Raw genomic sequence first — 17,172 nt, 5'->3', positions numbered from 1 at the left:
TCATGTTTTCTGCTCCAGCCACGTAGAATAATCTACAAAAGGAATTTAAATTGATGAGTCGTAATTTTATGCTATTTTAGTAGTATTATTAATTGTTGTAGTATTGTCAGTATTGTATTTGTTGTCTGATTTGTTATCATTTTGCAGTTGTATCTGCAACGTTTTATGCTGCCATCTTTGCCAAGTCTCCCTGGCAAAAAAAGGTTTTCAAGCTCAATGGGGCTTGCCTGGTAAAATAAATGCTGTATAATAAACAAGGAAATCTAACTTATAGGACGTTGTGGTGGCCATTATGGGATACTATGTCATCCTACATCTAACTAGGAACCTTTTTTTGCGTTTTTGCGTTTTGTGTTGTCTCCCTTTAATTTCTTTAATTCAGTGTCATTATTGTTGCAGCACGATCAAGAGAGCTTGTTTTTGAGTAGGATCAGCCGATAAATATAGTCAACTCAGATGTTAAAAGAATAAAATTGAGTGTTGCGTTGACCTGCTTTGAAATTATATCAGGCTGCCTAGTGAAACAGATTTACTTTTAATTTATGAACATGTATTATTCTAAAATGTCTTAAGGAGTGTGAAAAGACATGTCATAATTTATAATGCAAAACAAGTCTACCAAAAGGTTGGCTATATATTGAGAAAGAAACATTTGGAACACAAGTACTACAGTATAATGAAACAGTACAGCTTTAGCAACTGGATATTTTTATTCCATAACACAAATCACCCTAAAACAGGGGTAGCATCATTCTCTCCTATACAAACAGTTGTATTATACTTGTAATAATTTAATAGTGTACAAATTGGAGCTATAATGCAGGTAAAAGTAAGTGCTGGTTGTCGATTCATAGATCCAACTGGATTAATACTCTCCTTATGTTATTTGTCACACCACCAAGCTGCAACTCAAACGTGCAGTTCTTACTTGAGGAAACCAGAGAAAAAGAATTTTGATCAACATCAACACAAAACCATAATTTAACCTCATCAAAAGACATCTGGGCAGAAACAGGCCTGTTGACATACTGTAGGGTCAGCACAGACATGAGTTCAGAGGTTTAGCACTGGGTGTAGATTGATGGCACAAAAGTGATGTCAACACGCTTCTCTGGTCCATCATTTGCTAGCCAAGCAGTCCATCCATATTTAGAGGCACCTAAATATGGCACCTTTCTTCCTCTCAGTGTCCGGTCAAGGCCTCCCTCCGCTCCTCTACGTCCACCTCTCCCTGCTGAATATGCTCCACCTGACTGTACCGAGGAGGCTGCTCCCAGCTCCATGTGCAGTCCGGAGCATCCGAGCTGTCCTGGCTGTACAGAGGAGGAGCGAAGCTCATCACCACATCCACCCCGTCAACCACGACAACAGACTCAGAGGCTGTTCCAGGACACCCCTGGCTGCCATGGCATTCCTCGTACGATGGAGGGAATGAGCTCGGTCTGCAGAGGAAACAACATAGAATACATCAGGGGCATTAGTTTAGTTGAGTTTGAATAGTTTATTTTATAGGGGCAATGCTCATTGATTAAACGATAAAAGAACTGTACATGAGCCAGAGAAATGTAAGTTGTATCTGTATCCCTGGCTCGATGTTAGAAAGGCATCATAGAAATAGAATAATAAAAGACATTTTGGATACATAAGAAACAAACAGTATGTGAGAAATACTATTTGTATTGACTTTTAATGCCAAAATAAAAAAGCAAACATTTTCCTTTAATGCACAAACGATCCATTCATCTGGAGAGAGTAACTTTACTTGATTAGTTTGATAATGTCTTCAATAGTAACTATTTACAAAAGTACCTCAATTACATAGAAATACATTTCTTGAATGTTTTCTTTTTTACGAAAACCGGGTCATTTCCTAAACATGTTTTGTGTTTTTACATTGATTATTTTTCTGTAAAGCTTGCCAGTTGCTTTGTAATTCAGTGTGTTGCAATACAAATCAATAGGCAGTTTTTAAGTTATCTTTCCAAAGTAAATATGTGGATACAGGTGGCATTACCTTTCAATAGTGTAGACCTGGGTGTGCTGTTCATGTCCTCCTCTCAGGTACATCTTGCTCTTCATGCTTTGGCAGTTAGACCAGAAGACTCCAATGAACACAGCCAGGATGCCCAACACAATCATGATGTAGGCAGGGACGACCCTCATAGAGTACTCATACGTTATCTGCAGGTACACCAGGTAGGACCCAGTGCAGGTCATCGCAAATCCCACACCAGGCAGGACCATGCAGGCCAGGGACCACAGCTGCTTCTTCACATTCATGATCATTTAACTAAGTTGTTGCTTCTTTATTGAGTTTTCAGGTGCCTTTTCTGTCGTTTTCCTGCGCTCTGCTGGAGAGAGACACTGTTGTTAGGCAGGAGGTATTTAAGGAGTCTTGTGGTTGATCTATTTTTTAGACTTGCCTAAACATAAATAAATCATCTTACCAAATTTGAGTACCAATAAATGTGTCTGGAGTTGAAGTTGTGTGAGTCTAAGAAAATGTCTTTGCCTCTACAGACGTAATGGGAGGTGGCTGGGATCTTCCTCTTCCTGCCTCCTCGGTTATATGTATTACGTAACACAGGTTGATAGTTGATTAGGCAACAAGATGACCATAGGCTAAACTTCATAATATAGAGGTGTGGGCTCCAGGTCTCGACATATTGTTTAGATTGTCTAAATTGCCTTGTTTGTGGTTCTAGATTTGTGAATTATAATTAATTTGACAGATGTTGTTTTCTACTCTGGGAGTCAGGAGTCAGTGATAGTTAGAGCTGTGTAGGTTATAACTTGTAATGTAAAGTAACTAAATATATTTACTCAAGTACTGTACTTATTTACAATTTTGAGGTACTTGTACTTCACTTGAGTATTTCCATTTTATGTTACTCTATACGTCTACTAAATATTGTACTTTTCACTCCACTACATTTATTTCATAACTTTAGTTACTAGTTACTTTACAGATTCAGATTATTAATAAAAAAAATATGATGTATTGTTATAGATTAAGCTACACAGCAGTATGTAGCAGAAATTAGCCCCACCTTTACCAGCTCAAACATCGGAGTGATTTGTACATTAATCTCTTAATAATTAGAATCCAGTAATATAATATACCTTATTCTGAAATGGGCCATTGTGCACAACCGCATTGCAGTGTACGCACTCTCCACCAAAATGCATGTTCGGTGCCATGCCTACATTTACTGTTTTTAGACATACAACTAATAGAAAAGAATATGTATGATGCTGCAAACAGGAAGGAAAGTTTTAATATTTTATGCTGAAGTTGATAAATAATTTTAATAGATTTCAAATCTTCCTTAAACCAACTTCTTTACCAGACAGTGCACCATAACAAGCAATTTTACAAATGGACCAACAACTCCTGAACATTTTACAGCAGAACATTTTAGTTATCTCAGATTGGTTTACTGATTAACAATCCACCTCACACACTTGACTCATTCTAACTTAAAAAAAAAGGATATATAAAATATTTATTTTATATAAATGTCCATGTCCATTTATTTGATGGATGCTACTTAGTTATCACTACCAGCTACACAGCTGGCAATGAGCGTATGCGTGAGACAGTTCATGCTGGTAAAATGTTACAGTATTGCACAACATGTTTCTAGTGATGCAACACAATGGAAAGTTATGAGGTCATTTTTCCATAAACCTGTTTGCGTGAACCTGGACATTGGTTCACATTTATACAGCATAGCACAGAGCACAAATGAGCAGACTTAACAATTTGTAATTACAAGGATTTTTATCATTATCATCATTTATGTGTAATATTTATTTATAAAACATAAATTGTTGATCTTTTCATCATCATCATCCTCGTTTGTAAAAGATTTGTGTAATTTTTATGAATGTTAAGTTGAATGAATGTTATATTATGCTTTGCAGAGATGGGTACTATATTAACAAGCTTGGAATAATGTAAAGGAATTGTAAATGTAAAAGACAAAACATTGCATTATATTGTGCTACGTGGCACGTGTGACTTTATTTCCCCTTTATGTTTGCCTTTGACCTACAGCCCTCTACTATGCACCTCACTCTTTGTATATAAGTCAGCATCATCATAACTCACCATGTAATAGGGATGCACCGAATCCAGGATTCGGCTTCGGATTCAGCTAGGGATGCACCGAATCCAGATTGGGGTTCGGCCGAATACCGAATCCACTGGTTAAGATTCTGCCGAAACCGAATACCGAATCCTACTCCTATCCTCAGTCCATTAACACAGTAAACACATTAATGAAGTAAACAAATGGTTAACACGAGTTTTTAGCTGTGACTGTCCTTCCTTTGCCGTACCTGAAGTTGCAGTCGTATTCTTTCGGATGTTTCATACGCAAATGTTTTAACAGCGGCGATGTTGTGTATTGTTTAGGGGCCTTGCCACCATGAGACAAACCAGCATTGCAAATTGAACATATAGCTCGACTTTATCATTGATTGAACAGATTAATCGACGATAAGGCACTGACTAATCACTGAATCGATTTAGGTTGATTAAGTTTTTTGGGCCGGAAGGTGTTTATGTAGGTCGACCGTTCAATCTACAGACAGCAGCCAAAATGCAGCAACTTCAGGTACGGCAAAGGAAGGACAGTCACAGCTAAAAACTCGTGTTAACCATTTGTTTACTTCATTAATGTGTTTACTGTGTTAATGGACTGAGGATGGAAGAAGGATTCGGTATTTGGTTTCGAATTCGGATTCGGCAGAATCTTAACCAGTGGATTCGGTATTCGGCCGAACCCCAATCTGGATTCGGTGCATCCCTACCATGTAATGACCCTTCATTATGAGGAGGCTATTCTTGGATTGTATTATGAATGAAAAACTATCCACACATCCTCAACGCTTTTTGTGAATGCAGCACAGTCATCATAGCTCTTATTGGCACTCTGAGAGTGTAATGGCATTTTGAACATGCTTTTTTTCCTTATCAGTGTGGAGTCAATCCTCTGAGCTACACTTGGGTGGTATCTAGATATTGCACCACAGCGAATGCTTTTTGACAGGTTAACACACCCCTGAGTCTGATACCCACATGAGATGAGTATTGGCTTTTTAATTGGCAGGAATTAGCAAGTAATGAGTGTTAATAGTGGCACTTATAATTGCACTTATAAAAGTAGATTATAAATCTTGGTGGCTGCACATTCAGCAGTCTGATTATGGTAAATTGTGGTACTTTCAACAATGTAGGTACTTCACCTGGACTGATAGCTCAAATGCACTGACCTGTAAGAGGAATTAAAACAGGAGAGTGAAATGGCAATATGCTGCATGTACATAGAACATATAGTCAGCCAATAATCTGAGACAAGTGTTCACCTGTGCCATGGTGTAATTTTCATCTGGGACTGCATTATTGCTCATGGGGATTTCCGTGACGGTGTCATTAAAACAGATCCACTACGTGAGAAATCCTATTTCAAAGTGTTTTTCCTTGATTCCTCTGGAGGCTTGCGTTATTTGCATAACATTACTGTAAATATGTGTGTTTTTCGGCCTTTGTGGAGACATTGGAGGGACCTGTTGGTGCTCTGAAATGCACCTGTTTGCACACTGCTGAAAAGTGATAAAAAAAGGAAAATAAAACTGATAGGGACCCTCATAACCAGACGCAACAGTCTCATTATAAGTGTCTCTGTCTTTAAGAGATTAGTTGACGTTATCTCTGGTAATATTAGAGCCTTACAGCTGCTCCACACAGAAGCTAGAAGATTACAGTGACTGTTTCTCACATGTTCTGTTGTCTCTGCCAATTTACTCATAAAACGTAAAGGGACATCAATGCCTCAACCCCATTTCAAAGGAGTGAATGTAATTTTGTTTGTGAATCTCACAGCATTGAACGCCATTTAAAACATTCAACACTGCAGAAGGGTTTTGCGCATGTAAACAACTAAAAAGACACTGGTCCCCGGGCACTGCGGCTGCCCACTGCTCCTATGTGTAGGATGGGTTTTACACACACACACACACACACACACACACACACACACACACACACACATACATACACACACACACCTTCTTTTAGACCTCATTATTGAGTGATAATTATAGACAGAATGAGACAGAAAGCCATTAGTTGTGAGGAAAGGAGTGAAGGGCCGGTTATTAATCAGCTGGACTCTGATGACGACCTGCCATCCACTCCTTCATTAATACACATCAGGGTCAGACTGCACACTCAGCAGTATACAAGTTCACTCATTATATGGTCGCTATATCTGAATAGAAGACGCACACAGCGTAAGTGGATGTCAATTATTAGATTGTTTAGATGATCGTGTAGTGTATACATAGTCAGTTTATGCATGCACAGTAGTCATTTGCAGCGGTAGTACCATGAGAGGTCCAATGGGGGCGATGTTGCATTATTTTGTTTTACTGTAACCTGTAACAGTGCCAGTGGCTAGTGAGCCAAATATCCTGCAGCACTGCTTGGTAAAAATTATTTAATTAGGGAGTACAATATATAACTAAAACCCTCACTTTCTTCTACCGCGGCAGCTCCAGTGGGTGCATCATGTGAAATAAAAGTATCTCTCAGTCCTTCAGTCACATATGTAACTTTAATGTGATCCATTTGGAGGCAGGGTGAAGCTTCCAGCTTGCCTGGTTTCGATAATCAGGATGTTCTATTTCACTGGGGATTGTGGTTGAGATTTTTCCACATTTTGTCACAGATTATAAATCTCCTCAGCTCCAAGCGTTTGATAACATCTTTATACTGTAAAACCATTCACTAACACACTTACAAGCCATGATGTCATTCTATCATTTTGGAGATGCTATTACAGATAAAAGAGATATCTCAAATTTTAACTCTGTATGTTGAAAGAAAAATTGGTCTTAAAATGAAAGAAAGACAGAAGGGAAGGTGAGGGAGAAGGGAAATAAAAAGGTAAGTAGGCAAGAAGCAGAAAGGAAAGGTTTTTAAACTTTCACTCCCACTCTGATTCTCTGTCTCTTCTTCTAAGTGGCTCTCTTACCTCTCTTTCCATATCCATCCTCTGGTGTTACATGTGCTCTTCCCTGTAGTGGCTGTATAAACCCTTGCAGTTGTCTGGACTAGCCTAGGCAGGAGGGGATCAATGAGGAGATCGATAGGGTCCCTGGGAGTCCTAATAGCCCTGTTACTGCTCCCTGCCTGGCTGCCTGGCTGCCTGATATAGCAGCCCACTGGGTGGAAACAGAGTGGTGTCTCTACTGTGTGTGTGTGTGTGTGTGTGTGTGTGTGTGTGTGTGTGTGTGTGTGTGTGTGTGTGTGTGTGTGTGTGTGTGTGTGTGTGTGTGTGTGTGTGTGTGTGTGTGTGTGTGTGTGTGTGTGTGTGTGTGTGTGTGTGATCCAAATCCTGTCTACAACCCCCAGCTGAGTCTGTACTTACACTTAGGTCATGATACAGCACAACAAGTTCTGTAATTGTGCCCATTTATGGGACTGATAGCTGGGGATGATCTGTATGTGCAACACGGTCGTCTACTGTGTTCACTTTCAGTTTGCATGTCGTGTTCCCTGGAAGTGAAGTATAGTTGACGCGCTAGTGATGGAACACACATTTGTGGTGCACTTTAAAAATATTTTGAGTTACTTCTACTTTACTTAAAAGGTGCATTGACTTTTTCGAGGCCAGTGTCCTGGGAATTAAGTTCACATTGGGCAGTTCTGAAACTCTCGATTTACGTCCAGTGCCAACATTTTGTGCCAATCCAAAAATTAATGTTTCATATACTGTTTGTACCAAGACGCAAAGTAAGGGTGTGGAGGTTGGTGTGGTGGATAGTTGTGTAGCATGTCCATACAGGAGACTGACCTTTACCTATTTTTAAACTGTCACCCAAGTCTTTCCCTAACCTTAACTGTACTGTAGTTGCCATGTGCAGATATTGTAGAAAGCGTGAATTTTAAAAACTTGTTGTCACTGCTTAGCCTGAGATAACGGTTGCAGCCTATAATGTCTTCTAGGCTCAGGAGGGGCCTCAGTGTCTGAAGTCTGAGAAGAAGCATAGAGTCATGTTAAAGACATGGGTGTTTACCAGTCAGGGAGGGTCTAATGAAAGATGGTATATAGTTGCATTATGGGTTGTGTAGGATGCAATGTTTATGGAGGGTTATACAAAGGATTAAATGCCAGAATATATCAGCCTCTGCTGTATCAGTTTGAATCATTTGGACCAATCTTTGTTACATTTTTTGTGTGTCTGTGGGTTCTTTACTGCCTTTAGGTGGGTGGTTGGCTTTATGTATGTATCTATTAAGTTTGTCACATGTTAATGGTTGCTGCATGTAAATGTTATGTAAAGCACATTAAGCTTACTTGTAATGAAATGTGCTACATAGAGGGAAATATTGTACTTCTTATTTCACTGCAGTGTTATCTCGAATTAGTTGACTTTACTAGAAAGTTGCATGGAAACCCGTTGCCTAAAACCATCTAAGTTTTTACACAAGGTGAAACTTAACAGGTCAGGTTGTATTAACACAGAGCGGTAAGTTGATGCAGTAGACAAATCAAGTTTACAGTAGTAGTCATTAGTCATTAGTAAACTAATTATTTTTTTCTTGAGTCATGGTGTCTAAAAAAAGCATGTACAGTTAAACATGCAAAGAAACTAACTACAAATATGAAAACAAGGATACTACTATAGCAATAACTTGTCTAAATTAATATATATTTTTTTCCTTTATGACAATATAATCTAAAAAACAATGTATTCAATACATTTGTTCCAAAAGAAAACAGAAAGGGTAGCAATCAAAATTAAATTATGAAATACTTTAAGGTACTGCCTGCCTGCCTGTGTGGTATGTTTCACTCAGAAGACAGAGTTACTGATTTCTAATCTGTGTTTCAAATACTTCACTTATTCTCACTCCCCAGACTCCATCAGTCTCCACCCGGGTCTCGGTCATGGTGCAACAATAAATATAGATAAACATGAACACTAAATCAACCATACAAAACTAAAAGTCAGATAACATAAATGCACACCCAAGACGTTAACAGAACATTATTAAAACACACTTTAACTAAGACAGAAACAGTTCAGAACATATTTTTTCCCATGAGCCTTTGCACCACTTCTGGCAGTACAGTTCAAATGACCCCGCCCCTCCCATGGAGAAACTTAACATCCTTAATTATCTCTGCTTAATGTGATCTGTGCACTGCACTGCATACTTACTGTAAGCTGATTATTACAAACAACTAATGTGATTTAGTAATTAATATGTTTTTTAACAAAACATGAAAGAATAAGTAGTGACCACTAAAAAGTTTAATTAAAACAAAATCTGGATTTACAGTGTAGCCTACATGTCTTTGATAAAAATCTTTACTACAAAATTATATTTTCATCCAAACCATGTGAACATCTAATAAAATGTGATACATGTTATATTAAACTACCCAGCAGTATAAAAAGTAATAAGAAATAGCTACAACATAAAAATTTGGCCTAAATGTTAAAGCTATAGTGCACGACTATTTTACTATTTTTATGAACGTTCATTAGATTCAAGCCATTGCCCAATGAGTTGAGATACAAAGCTAATTAAGCCTATCGGCTTCACAAAACTCGCTCTGTAGTTGTCAGTATGGCTGTGTTTACAAATGGTGAAGTCCTGCGATATTCGTGGGCAGCAGCTCGAGTGAAGTGTTTTACGTCACCACTGAGTAGGGCTGGGTGCCGAATTCAATACTTTTTAGGTACCGACCAAATTGCCTCGTTAGTATCGAGTAACGAAAAATACCGCTGAGAAAGGACAACAGCAGCATTCAGCTTTGGAGACGAAGAAGACTGCTGCCAACAGGTGAGGGCATGGCTGAAAACTATGGATGCACTGATACCACTTTTTGTAAGACCAAGTACAAGTACTTACATTTAGGTACTTGCGATACCGAGTACCGATATGAGTACTTAATAATCCCTCTGGGGTCCAAGGGTGTTTTCAGACACACAGATGATTTTGGCCTTCTCTGATATTGTTGTCAGTTAGAACAAAGCAGTATTTTCAAAGTACCGTGCTTTTTGTTCTATTCAAAGCTCAGTGCCTGGGCCCGGACATTTCCCCGGGCTAGTGTCAATAAAATAAATCATATAATTCCTGATAACACAATACTGAGTGAAGTTTAGAAAGAATGAAGAACGCAAAGTCCGATGACGTCATTCACGTGCATATTAAGTACCCATGTGGATTTACTGATCCATTGGAGAGGATGGTTTGTTTATGGCAGCAGCTCACAAGTTCACAAGATTTTGTTCAAATTTAAAGACTTGTGACAAACTATAACAGTTCAAACAGTTAGACTACACACCGAGAGCTTTCGTTTTAGCCTGTTTGTGAATAAAAAAATCGCTATTTACAGAGTAACGCTGAGGTTGTTAAAACAGCGCTGTGTAGAAACCGCATGCATATCGCTTTCTTCATGTTTATGCCCGTTAAGCTGATGAGAGACATTGGGCTAACACGGCTACTCCAAATATCAGTGGTGAAGTTTACGGGCAACAGGCTGCTGATGTGCTTTTTCACAAAGCAGCTTTGGAAACACTGTTTCTGTGATGTGGTGACGGCTGGGAATCCCTCGGTTCCTGTAGCGAAGACGTCGAAACCCAGTTAACGACTGACAATGGCTGGTCTTCAAATGCAATCATGCATTGGGCAAGAGCCTAGTTATTTTTTTACAGCCAGAAATCTCCAAACGCCTGGCATTGCTCCTCTTCCGTCGCCTATACCTGCTTGACGGAGAAGTTATTGTCACATTGCTTTGAGGTGGTATCGGGTGTGGTAGTACCGGAGTCATTTTATGACTACTAGTAGGAGTACATGCGCACGGCATCGGACCGATACCCGATACTGGCATCGGTATCGGTGCATCCCTACTGAAAACCCCAAAAAGCGCCCACAAAATGTTTCAGTCAGTGATTGTACTGCTTAGAGAAAAGACCTACACGTTCAGCAGAAGTACTAAAATCCCCCCCAAAAAAGTGACCTCTCAGAAAATCTACGAAGAGTCCATCATGTTTTTAAATGCTTTGTGTCCTCCTTGATATGACGGGATAAACGCGACTAGTAACTGCGTGGAGGAGGGGTGGGTGCACGACCAACGAAGGCTTGCGTTATGAGGATGCAACTACGCACTATAGCTTTAATGCGTCAGTAATAATAATCCAATAATCGGGGTGCCTGGGTATCTCACCTGGTAAAGGGCACGTCCATTTACAGAGGCTCAATCCCCGATGCAGCGGCCGCGGGTTTGGTTCCAACCTGTGGCCCTTTGCTGCATGTCATTCCCCCTTTCTCTCCCCTTTCAAGTCTAAGCTGTCCTAAAAGGCCTAAAACTGCCACAAAAAAATCTTTAAAAAATAAAAATAATAATAATCCAACAATCAATACTCTCAGTTGCCAGTTTATTAGGTAGGGGAGCGCGGGGCACAAAGTAACGCGGGGTTAAATGTAACACAGGTTTTTTAGATGGTTGCACAGGGTAGAACTGGATGTGCTTCAGGGCATGTAATGACATCGCCATTAGACGTGTTCCAGCTAATTTGGAATTCTGTTTACTTCCGCTGTCTCCGAGAGAGAGAAGAAATTGTGTTTTGGCGTCATGTAAGTATTTTATTTGGTCAGAAGTATTTTTCGATTTCTAAAGAGTGTGTGAAAGTCAGTGTATCTAATCTTATATTGCCTTGATCACAGTCCTCTTGGCTAAAACATCGTACCATTTTAAAAGATGTGACCATGGCTTAGCAAGTGCTAGCCAGTCCTGAAGTAAAGGCGTCACAGTGGGGCTAGTTGTAACGCGGTGTTACAACTAAGCCGCACCAATAATTACACTACAAAAGGAGCCATTTTTAACTCACAAAGTCTTTTATGTGCATTAAGGTTTTAAAACCAATATTTTGAAAGTATTTAAGTACAGCGTGAACAACTATGTATTGCATTTCTTTTGTCCACAGAATGAGAATTTTTTAAATTATTTTTTACATTATTATTATAATTTTTTTTCAATAGATCCATAAATTAAACTATTATATTATGCATAGTTTAGTAAATAAGTGTTTTATACAGTTTTATTAGGTGTATAGCACAATGCTATTGAATTATTTGTGTTAAATCCAACTTTTTAACAAGTGTTACAACTAACCCTCTATCTGTTACAACTAACCCCACATATGGGGCAGGTTGTAACATTTCACCTATCGCCACTCTTGGTGGAATTGTTCAAGAATGGTAGGTACTACAAACAAACTTTCAGTTCACATTTGTAACAGAGATATGTATGTTGCTTGTATAAAAATATGAGCAGTAAAACTCAAATGGTTTGAGAAATATTTTGCCAAAACCAAAAAGTGTTACTTTGTGCCCCGTGCTCCCCTACACCTACCTAAAACTAATGTAAGCTAATAAACAACCGTCGTGCAATAAATCATGAATGTTATTATTTATGTTTTTGTTTCGGAGAGGTGTTGGTTTGTGGTGCTGTTGAATTGTATTGGATTACACTGAGAAGTGTTTCTATTATTTTTGTCATTGATAAAAATGGGTTATGGACAAAATAGGATTTTGACTTGAGTAATACTTTTACTTAATGGAGTATGGGAGTATTTCTACATTATTCTGATGAAGCCTACCAAATTGTATGTGTCATCCAGTCATTGTCTGCCACCCCCCTCTGTGCCTGCATCGATAGTTACACCAGGATACAGCACAGGTTCTCTCAGTGTGCCCACTCGAAAATGAGTTGTTAGAAAGTACAATCTATCTAGACTGCCAAAGATCTAGACTGCTATCTGAACACCCCGCTGAGTTCTCAGATTATCAGGCTTCACACTGGCACCTCAGTTGTGGTAATAAACATGTGTAATGGAGGTGTGTTGGTGAGAAAAGGAGTAACAACGAAGTGAGTCCAACGTTAGTGATTTTCCCTGTCCGAATTTCACCATATAATTTGCACAAGTTAGATCAAAAATTTGGAGTGAGAGTGAGTCTTTTTAGTTTAGGAACTAGATTTCTTTGCTGTTGGGTCATCGCTGGGTTTCTCTCAAACATCAAAAACAGATGGAAAGAAAAAAAGACTACAAATAAGCATGTAGAAGCAGCTGCATCTGAGGGGCAAACGGGGAACATATTTTTTGCAGAAAGTGGGCTTTACACTTTAATCACATGGAAACGCTTTTATATTTGAGGTGTGGTGGAACTTCTGGAAAGCAGACGGACTGAGTTACAGGGCATGGAACAAACCTTGGTGGGTTTCTGCTTTAGCGTCAGAGAGAAGAAGTTCATAATTTACCAGCATGTAGGCATCAGTAAGTCTAATTAAATGTACAGAATATATACAGCTACATGGAATGCCCACAACCCCCATCAGACAAAATGCCTCTGCAACACATTATAGCTTTCTACAAATAAGCCTGCGATCTCAGTCATACACCACATACTCTGTATGTGAGGATGTAAAGTTCAAAGATCCGCAGTAGAGTCATGTTGAAGGCAGATGTTGTGTCGTATATCAAGAGTTCCCGCATTCCGTTCCTCCTGGGTAAGATGATAAGCTGATAAGGCCAGGGCCGTCCTGCATGGGCCGGGGGGAGAGGTAATAATCGCAGCGTATAATTCAGGGTAATGAACGCTCCGCCACAAGATCAGCCATAAAGAATGATAGGTGAGGCAGACGGGAAGCCGCTCACGCATTTGACCTCCACCGGCATCCCTCCACCTTCTATAAATTTGTGCTGTGGTCTGAATCCGGGCAAAGAGAAGGGAAGGAGGGAGACGAAAGGAAGGAGATGGACAGATGTAGAGGAAAAGGAGGAGGAGGGAGAAGTGATGATGAGTGACAGAGTAAAAGAAGAAAAGGTGCGGATGATTTAGGCTCAGTCAAGACAAAGGTCAAATCTTGTTCTCTGATCTTTGGAGAAATGTACTGTACTTCCTGTGTCCTCTGAGACTTACTGGTCTCAGAGAAGCGCTCCATTATGTATCGAGCCGTGTTGGAACTCCTATGAGAGGACAGACAGATAAAAGGAAGAGCCTCTCTGTTTAATTTCTTGTGATTGCAACAGTTTAAGGATTCTGTCAGCTGTGGGTGACTGATGAAAACATCCCAAAAACAAATTACGGCATCTGTTACCATCAAAAAAAGGAAACATTGAGCCATCTCAAACACAACTCTCTCTCCCTCTCTGTTTTCCCTCCCGTTCATCGGTATGCAGGCGGCGTGGCGCTATACTGTGGGCAGACTGGGCTGCGCTGCTCTCCTCTACATGTCTGCTAAATGACAGTAATTATTTTCCTGGGCTGCAGGCGACTCATGCATGTTTTATTTCCACCTCCACCTCCCCCATCTGCCTGCATGGCGATGCATGATGGCACACATCATGGTGGAATGAAAAAAGAAACAAAAAAAACAAACATTTTATTTCTCTTCATACCTTCCTATGGGTCCCCACTGGGTTCTCCAGCCTCGGCTCTTTTACTGAGGGGCCCGGTCTTTTATGGTACCAGAGGTGGTTTTGCAGGGACTGACAGACGCTGTTAGCCTGGTCTCATGATAGTCTCGACACAGATAAAGATGCCTGATGGTGGTTCGCGTGTACACTGGCTGCGGTTTGTAAGCATTTTGCCACAAAATGGCTACGGTGTTTTAATTCAGGTCCAGGTGTCACTTTGTGTTGGGGGTGACATCCATCAGTGCAGTTTCATTTGATTTCGACCAACCTGCAAAGGCTTCTAGATAAGGATTGCGACTTACCAAACATGTTCAGCTCTGACAGAACAGTTGATCCTAGTTGAAACAATAGAAAACCAACCCTGTCAGAACTCAGTCAAGGTTGCCTGATGAATACGTCAAATCTGGAGAAGGTTGTATCTTTTTTTCTTTCCTTCATTGCACCGTGTTGTGTGTCACGCCATCCTGTGACATGTAGCTCGTTTGGTGCGACTCAGGGGATCTCTAATACCCCTGCAGCTTTCATAATGAACATGTGGCTACTCTCTCTTGGGCACAATTTAGCGTAATTCATAAGCAGGGGACGGGGCATTAGCCAGATGGTGCTGTGGGTGGCATCCTTTCTCTGGCCATCCATTAGAACTGTGTTGGTGACAAAATTCCAATGTGAGGAGACGGACAAGGTATCCGGTTTCAGTATCCATCCAATTGTTTATGTGTGCCTGTGTGTGTGTGTGTGTGTGTGTGTGTGTGTGTGTGTGTGTGTGTGTGTGTGTGTGTGTGTGTGTGTGTGTGTGTGTGTGTGTGTGTGTGTGTGAGCAGTGAGGATGGAATAAGTGGGTAACTGGGATCTTTGTAGCGCTGGTTGTCTCAGGGGACACAAGTAAAAACACATGAATAAATTAAGATACAATGAAAACATTTAGAAATATATGTGCAGTGTCCTAGCTAATCTACAGAAATGAAAAGTTAAATTGAAAAATGTGTCTGCATGCCACAGGGACTTGGAAAGGGTTGGAAATACCAAGTCATACCACATTAATTTGGGACTGAAATTATTCTTTTTGTGTTCCACCTTTTGGATGCTAACTCCTAAAACAACTATAAAATAAATTGCGCTTATTTTGGGATTGTTTAATGTTCATTCATTTTGCAGAAGACATATACATGCTCACAGAGGCTTGGTTATTTTTGGTTGTTTGACACTTTAATCTTCATTACACACAACATTAACGATGTGTACTGTATGGTAATAACCAGAAATCTGATTCTTAAAGTTGCATAAATCAACACTAGCCTGACAAGCCAGACCCACATCAAGATGGTGGGGCCGGGAACTCACGGTCTTTCAAATTCCCTCTGCACGCAATAGGATAGCGCTACAACCAACCAGAGCAATGCTAGCTGATAGATTAAACTTTTGCCGTATCTAGTCGGCAAAACTCCGAACACATCTTCCTTTTTCAAGAATGACTTCAGTGCTGTTCTTTGTTCTTTTCTCAAAGAAAAGCTTAACTCCAAGTCTTCCAGAGTCGCGGCCAAAGCAGATTCAAAAGACCGCTGTTCGCCAGCAGCAGCAGCCATCTTTTTCAAGTAGCAGGGAATTCACGCGGAACGTTCGTAACTCTGCTGTTCTTAAGTTAAGCCCGCCCACCGACTCTATACAAGATGTGATTGACCTGACTAGAGTTTGGTTTTTCCAGCTCGCAAGCCAACGGAGAGTTGCTAGACTGACCCTGGCTGCAAATTACATTTGCTGCCGCTAGGGTGCGTCTAGATTTCTAGGCTACATTTTCACATGAACAATGGGACAAATGAGTACCTGTAACGTGAAAGGGTTGCTCGTAGTAATGAACCCACAGATTAATTATTACCCAACTCTGCAGTTACCCTACACTTTATATGAAATGTTTTTAGCATCTTTCAGCACATTTTTATGGTTTCCGACATGGGCTTTAATTACCAGCTGGAGCAGGCAAGAGACTGGAAAGCAACAAGTCCATCTTGTTTCCAAAAAATTTAAATTGATTTCTGTTATACACTTGAAAAAGTCCCCAAGCGAAAAAATCTCTGGGGGTTAGCCTTTCATATGTTGGGATAAGGTGACTGTGTGGTTTCACTTATGGCTACATGGTACTTGTTGTTTAAATAAACCACAATAGTGTTATAAAGATTACTTGGGTTTCTTTATCATTATAAACCAAGGTAGTGTCCATCCAGCTTTATTTATTTATTTATTTTTGTTCTTAATTTTTTGCCACTTTCCACTGAAAACCACGTATCTCCAAATTTGGTATTTTTTTAGATAAAGCAAATGAGTAAGCGTTCTTTTATCGGTTGAGGAAATTATCTTACTTTTTAAGCTAAATAAGCCATTCAAAAACCCATTTGATTATTTAAAAAATGCATCGTCACAAAGCTGAAAACGTTTTTGTGTTTGTTGATTTTACCATAAACTAGAAAAAACTTGCAAATGAAAACAATATCAAAAAAGGGAAGGGTTGCTAAATAAAAATCAAGTGCTTATTAGTAAAGATTAGTAAAAGGCACCAATTATTTCAAACACACACACACACACACACACACACACACACACACACACACACACACACACACACACACACACACACACTTACTGATAGGCACACAGATCAGTAACAGACTCAAA

The 17,172-nt window shown here is 39.8% G+C and overlaps 1 protein-coding gene across 1 annotated transcript; it reads right to left on the bottom strand.

Annotated features, from left to right (window-relative positions):
• Positions 1-1,183: 1,183 nt before the first annotated feature.
• LOC120561043 (transmembrane protein 252-like) lies at positions 1,184-2,498 on the bottom strand. The gene is made up of 2 exons (XM_039804011.1): positions 2,015-2,498; positions 1,184-1,442 (listed from the first exon to the last, which is right to left on the bottom strand). Exons 1-2 carry the CDS (start codon positions 2,284-2,286, stop codon positions 1,184-1,186), a joined length of 531 nt encoding a protein of 176 aa, XP_039659945.1. The 5' UTR covers positions 2,287-2,498.
• Positions 2,499-17,172: the final 14,674 nt, after the last annotated feature.

The sequence above is a fragment of the Perca fluviatilis genome, chromosome 6, assembly GCF_010015445.1.
Source record: "Perca fluviatilis chromosome 6, GENO_Pfluv_1.0, whole genome shotgun sequence".
In the NCBI taxonomy this organism is placed as follows: Eukaryota; Metazoa; Chordata; class Actinopteri; order Perciformes; family Percidae; genus Perca; species Perca fluviatilis.
This window is presented reverse-complemented; position numbering and strand designations above follow the sequence as displayed.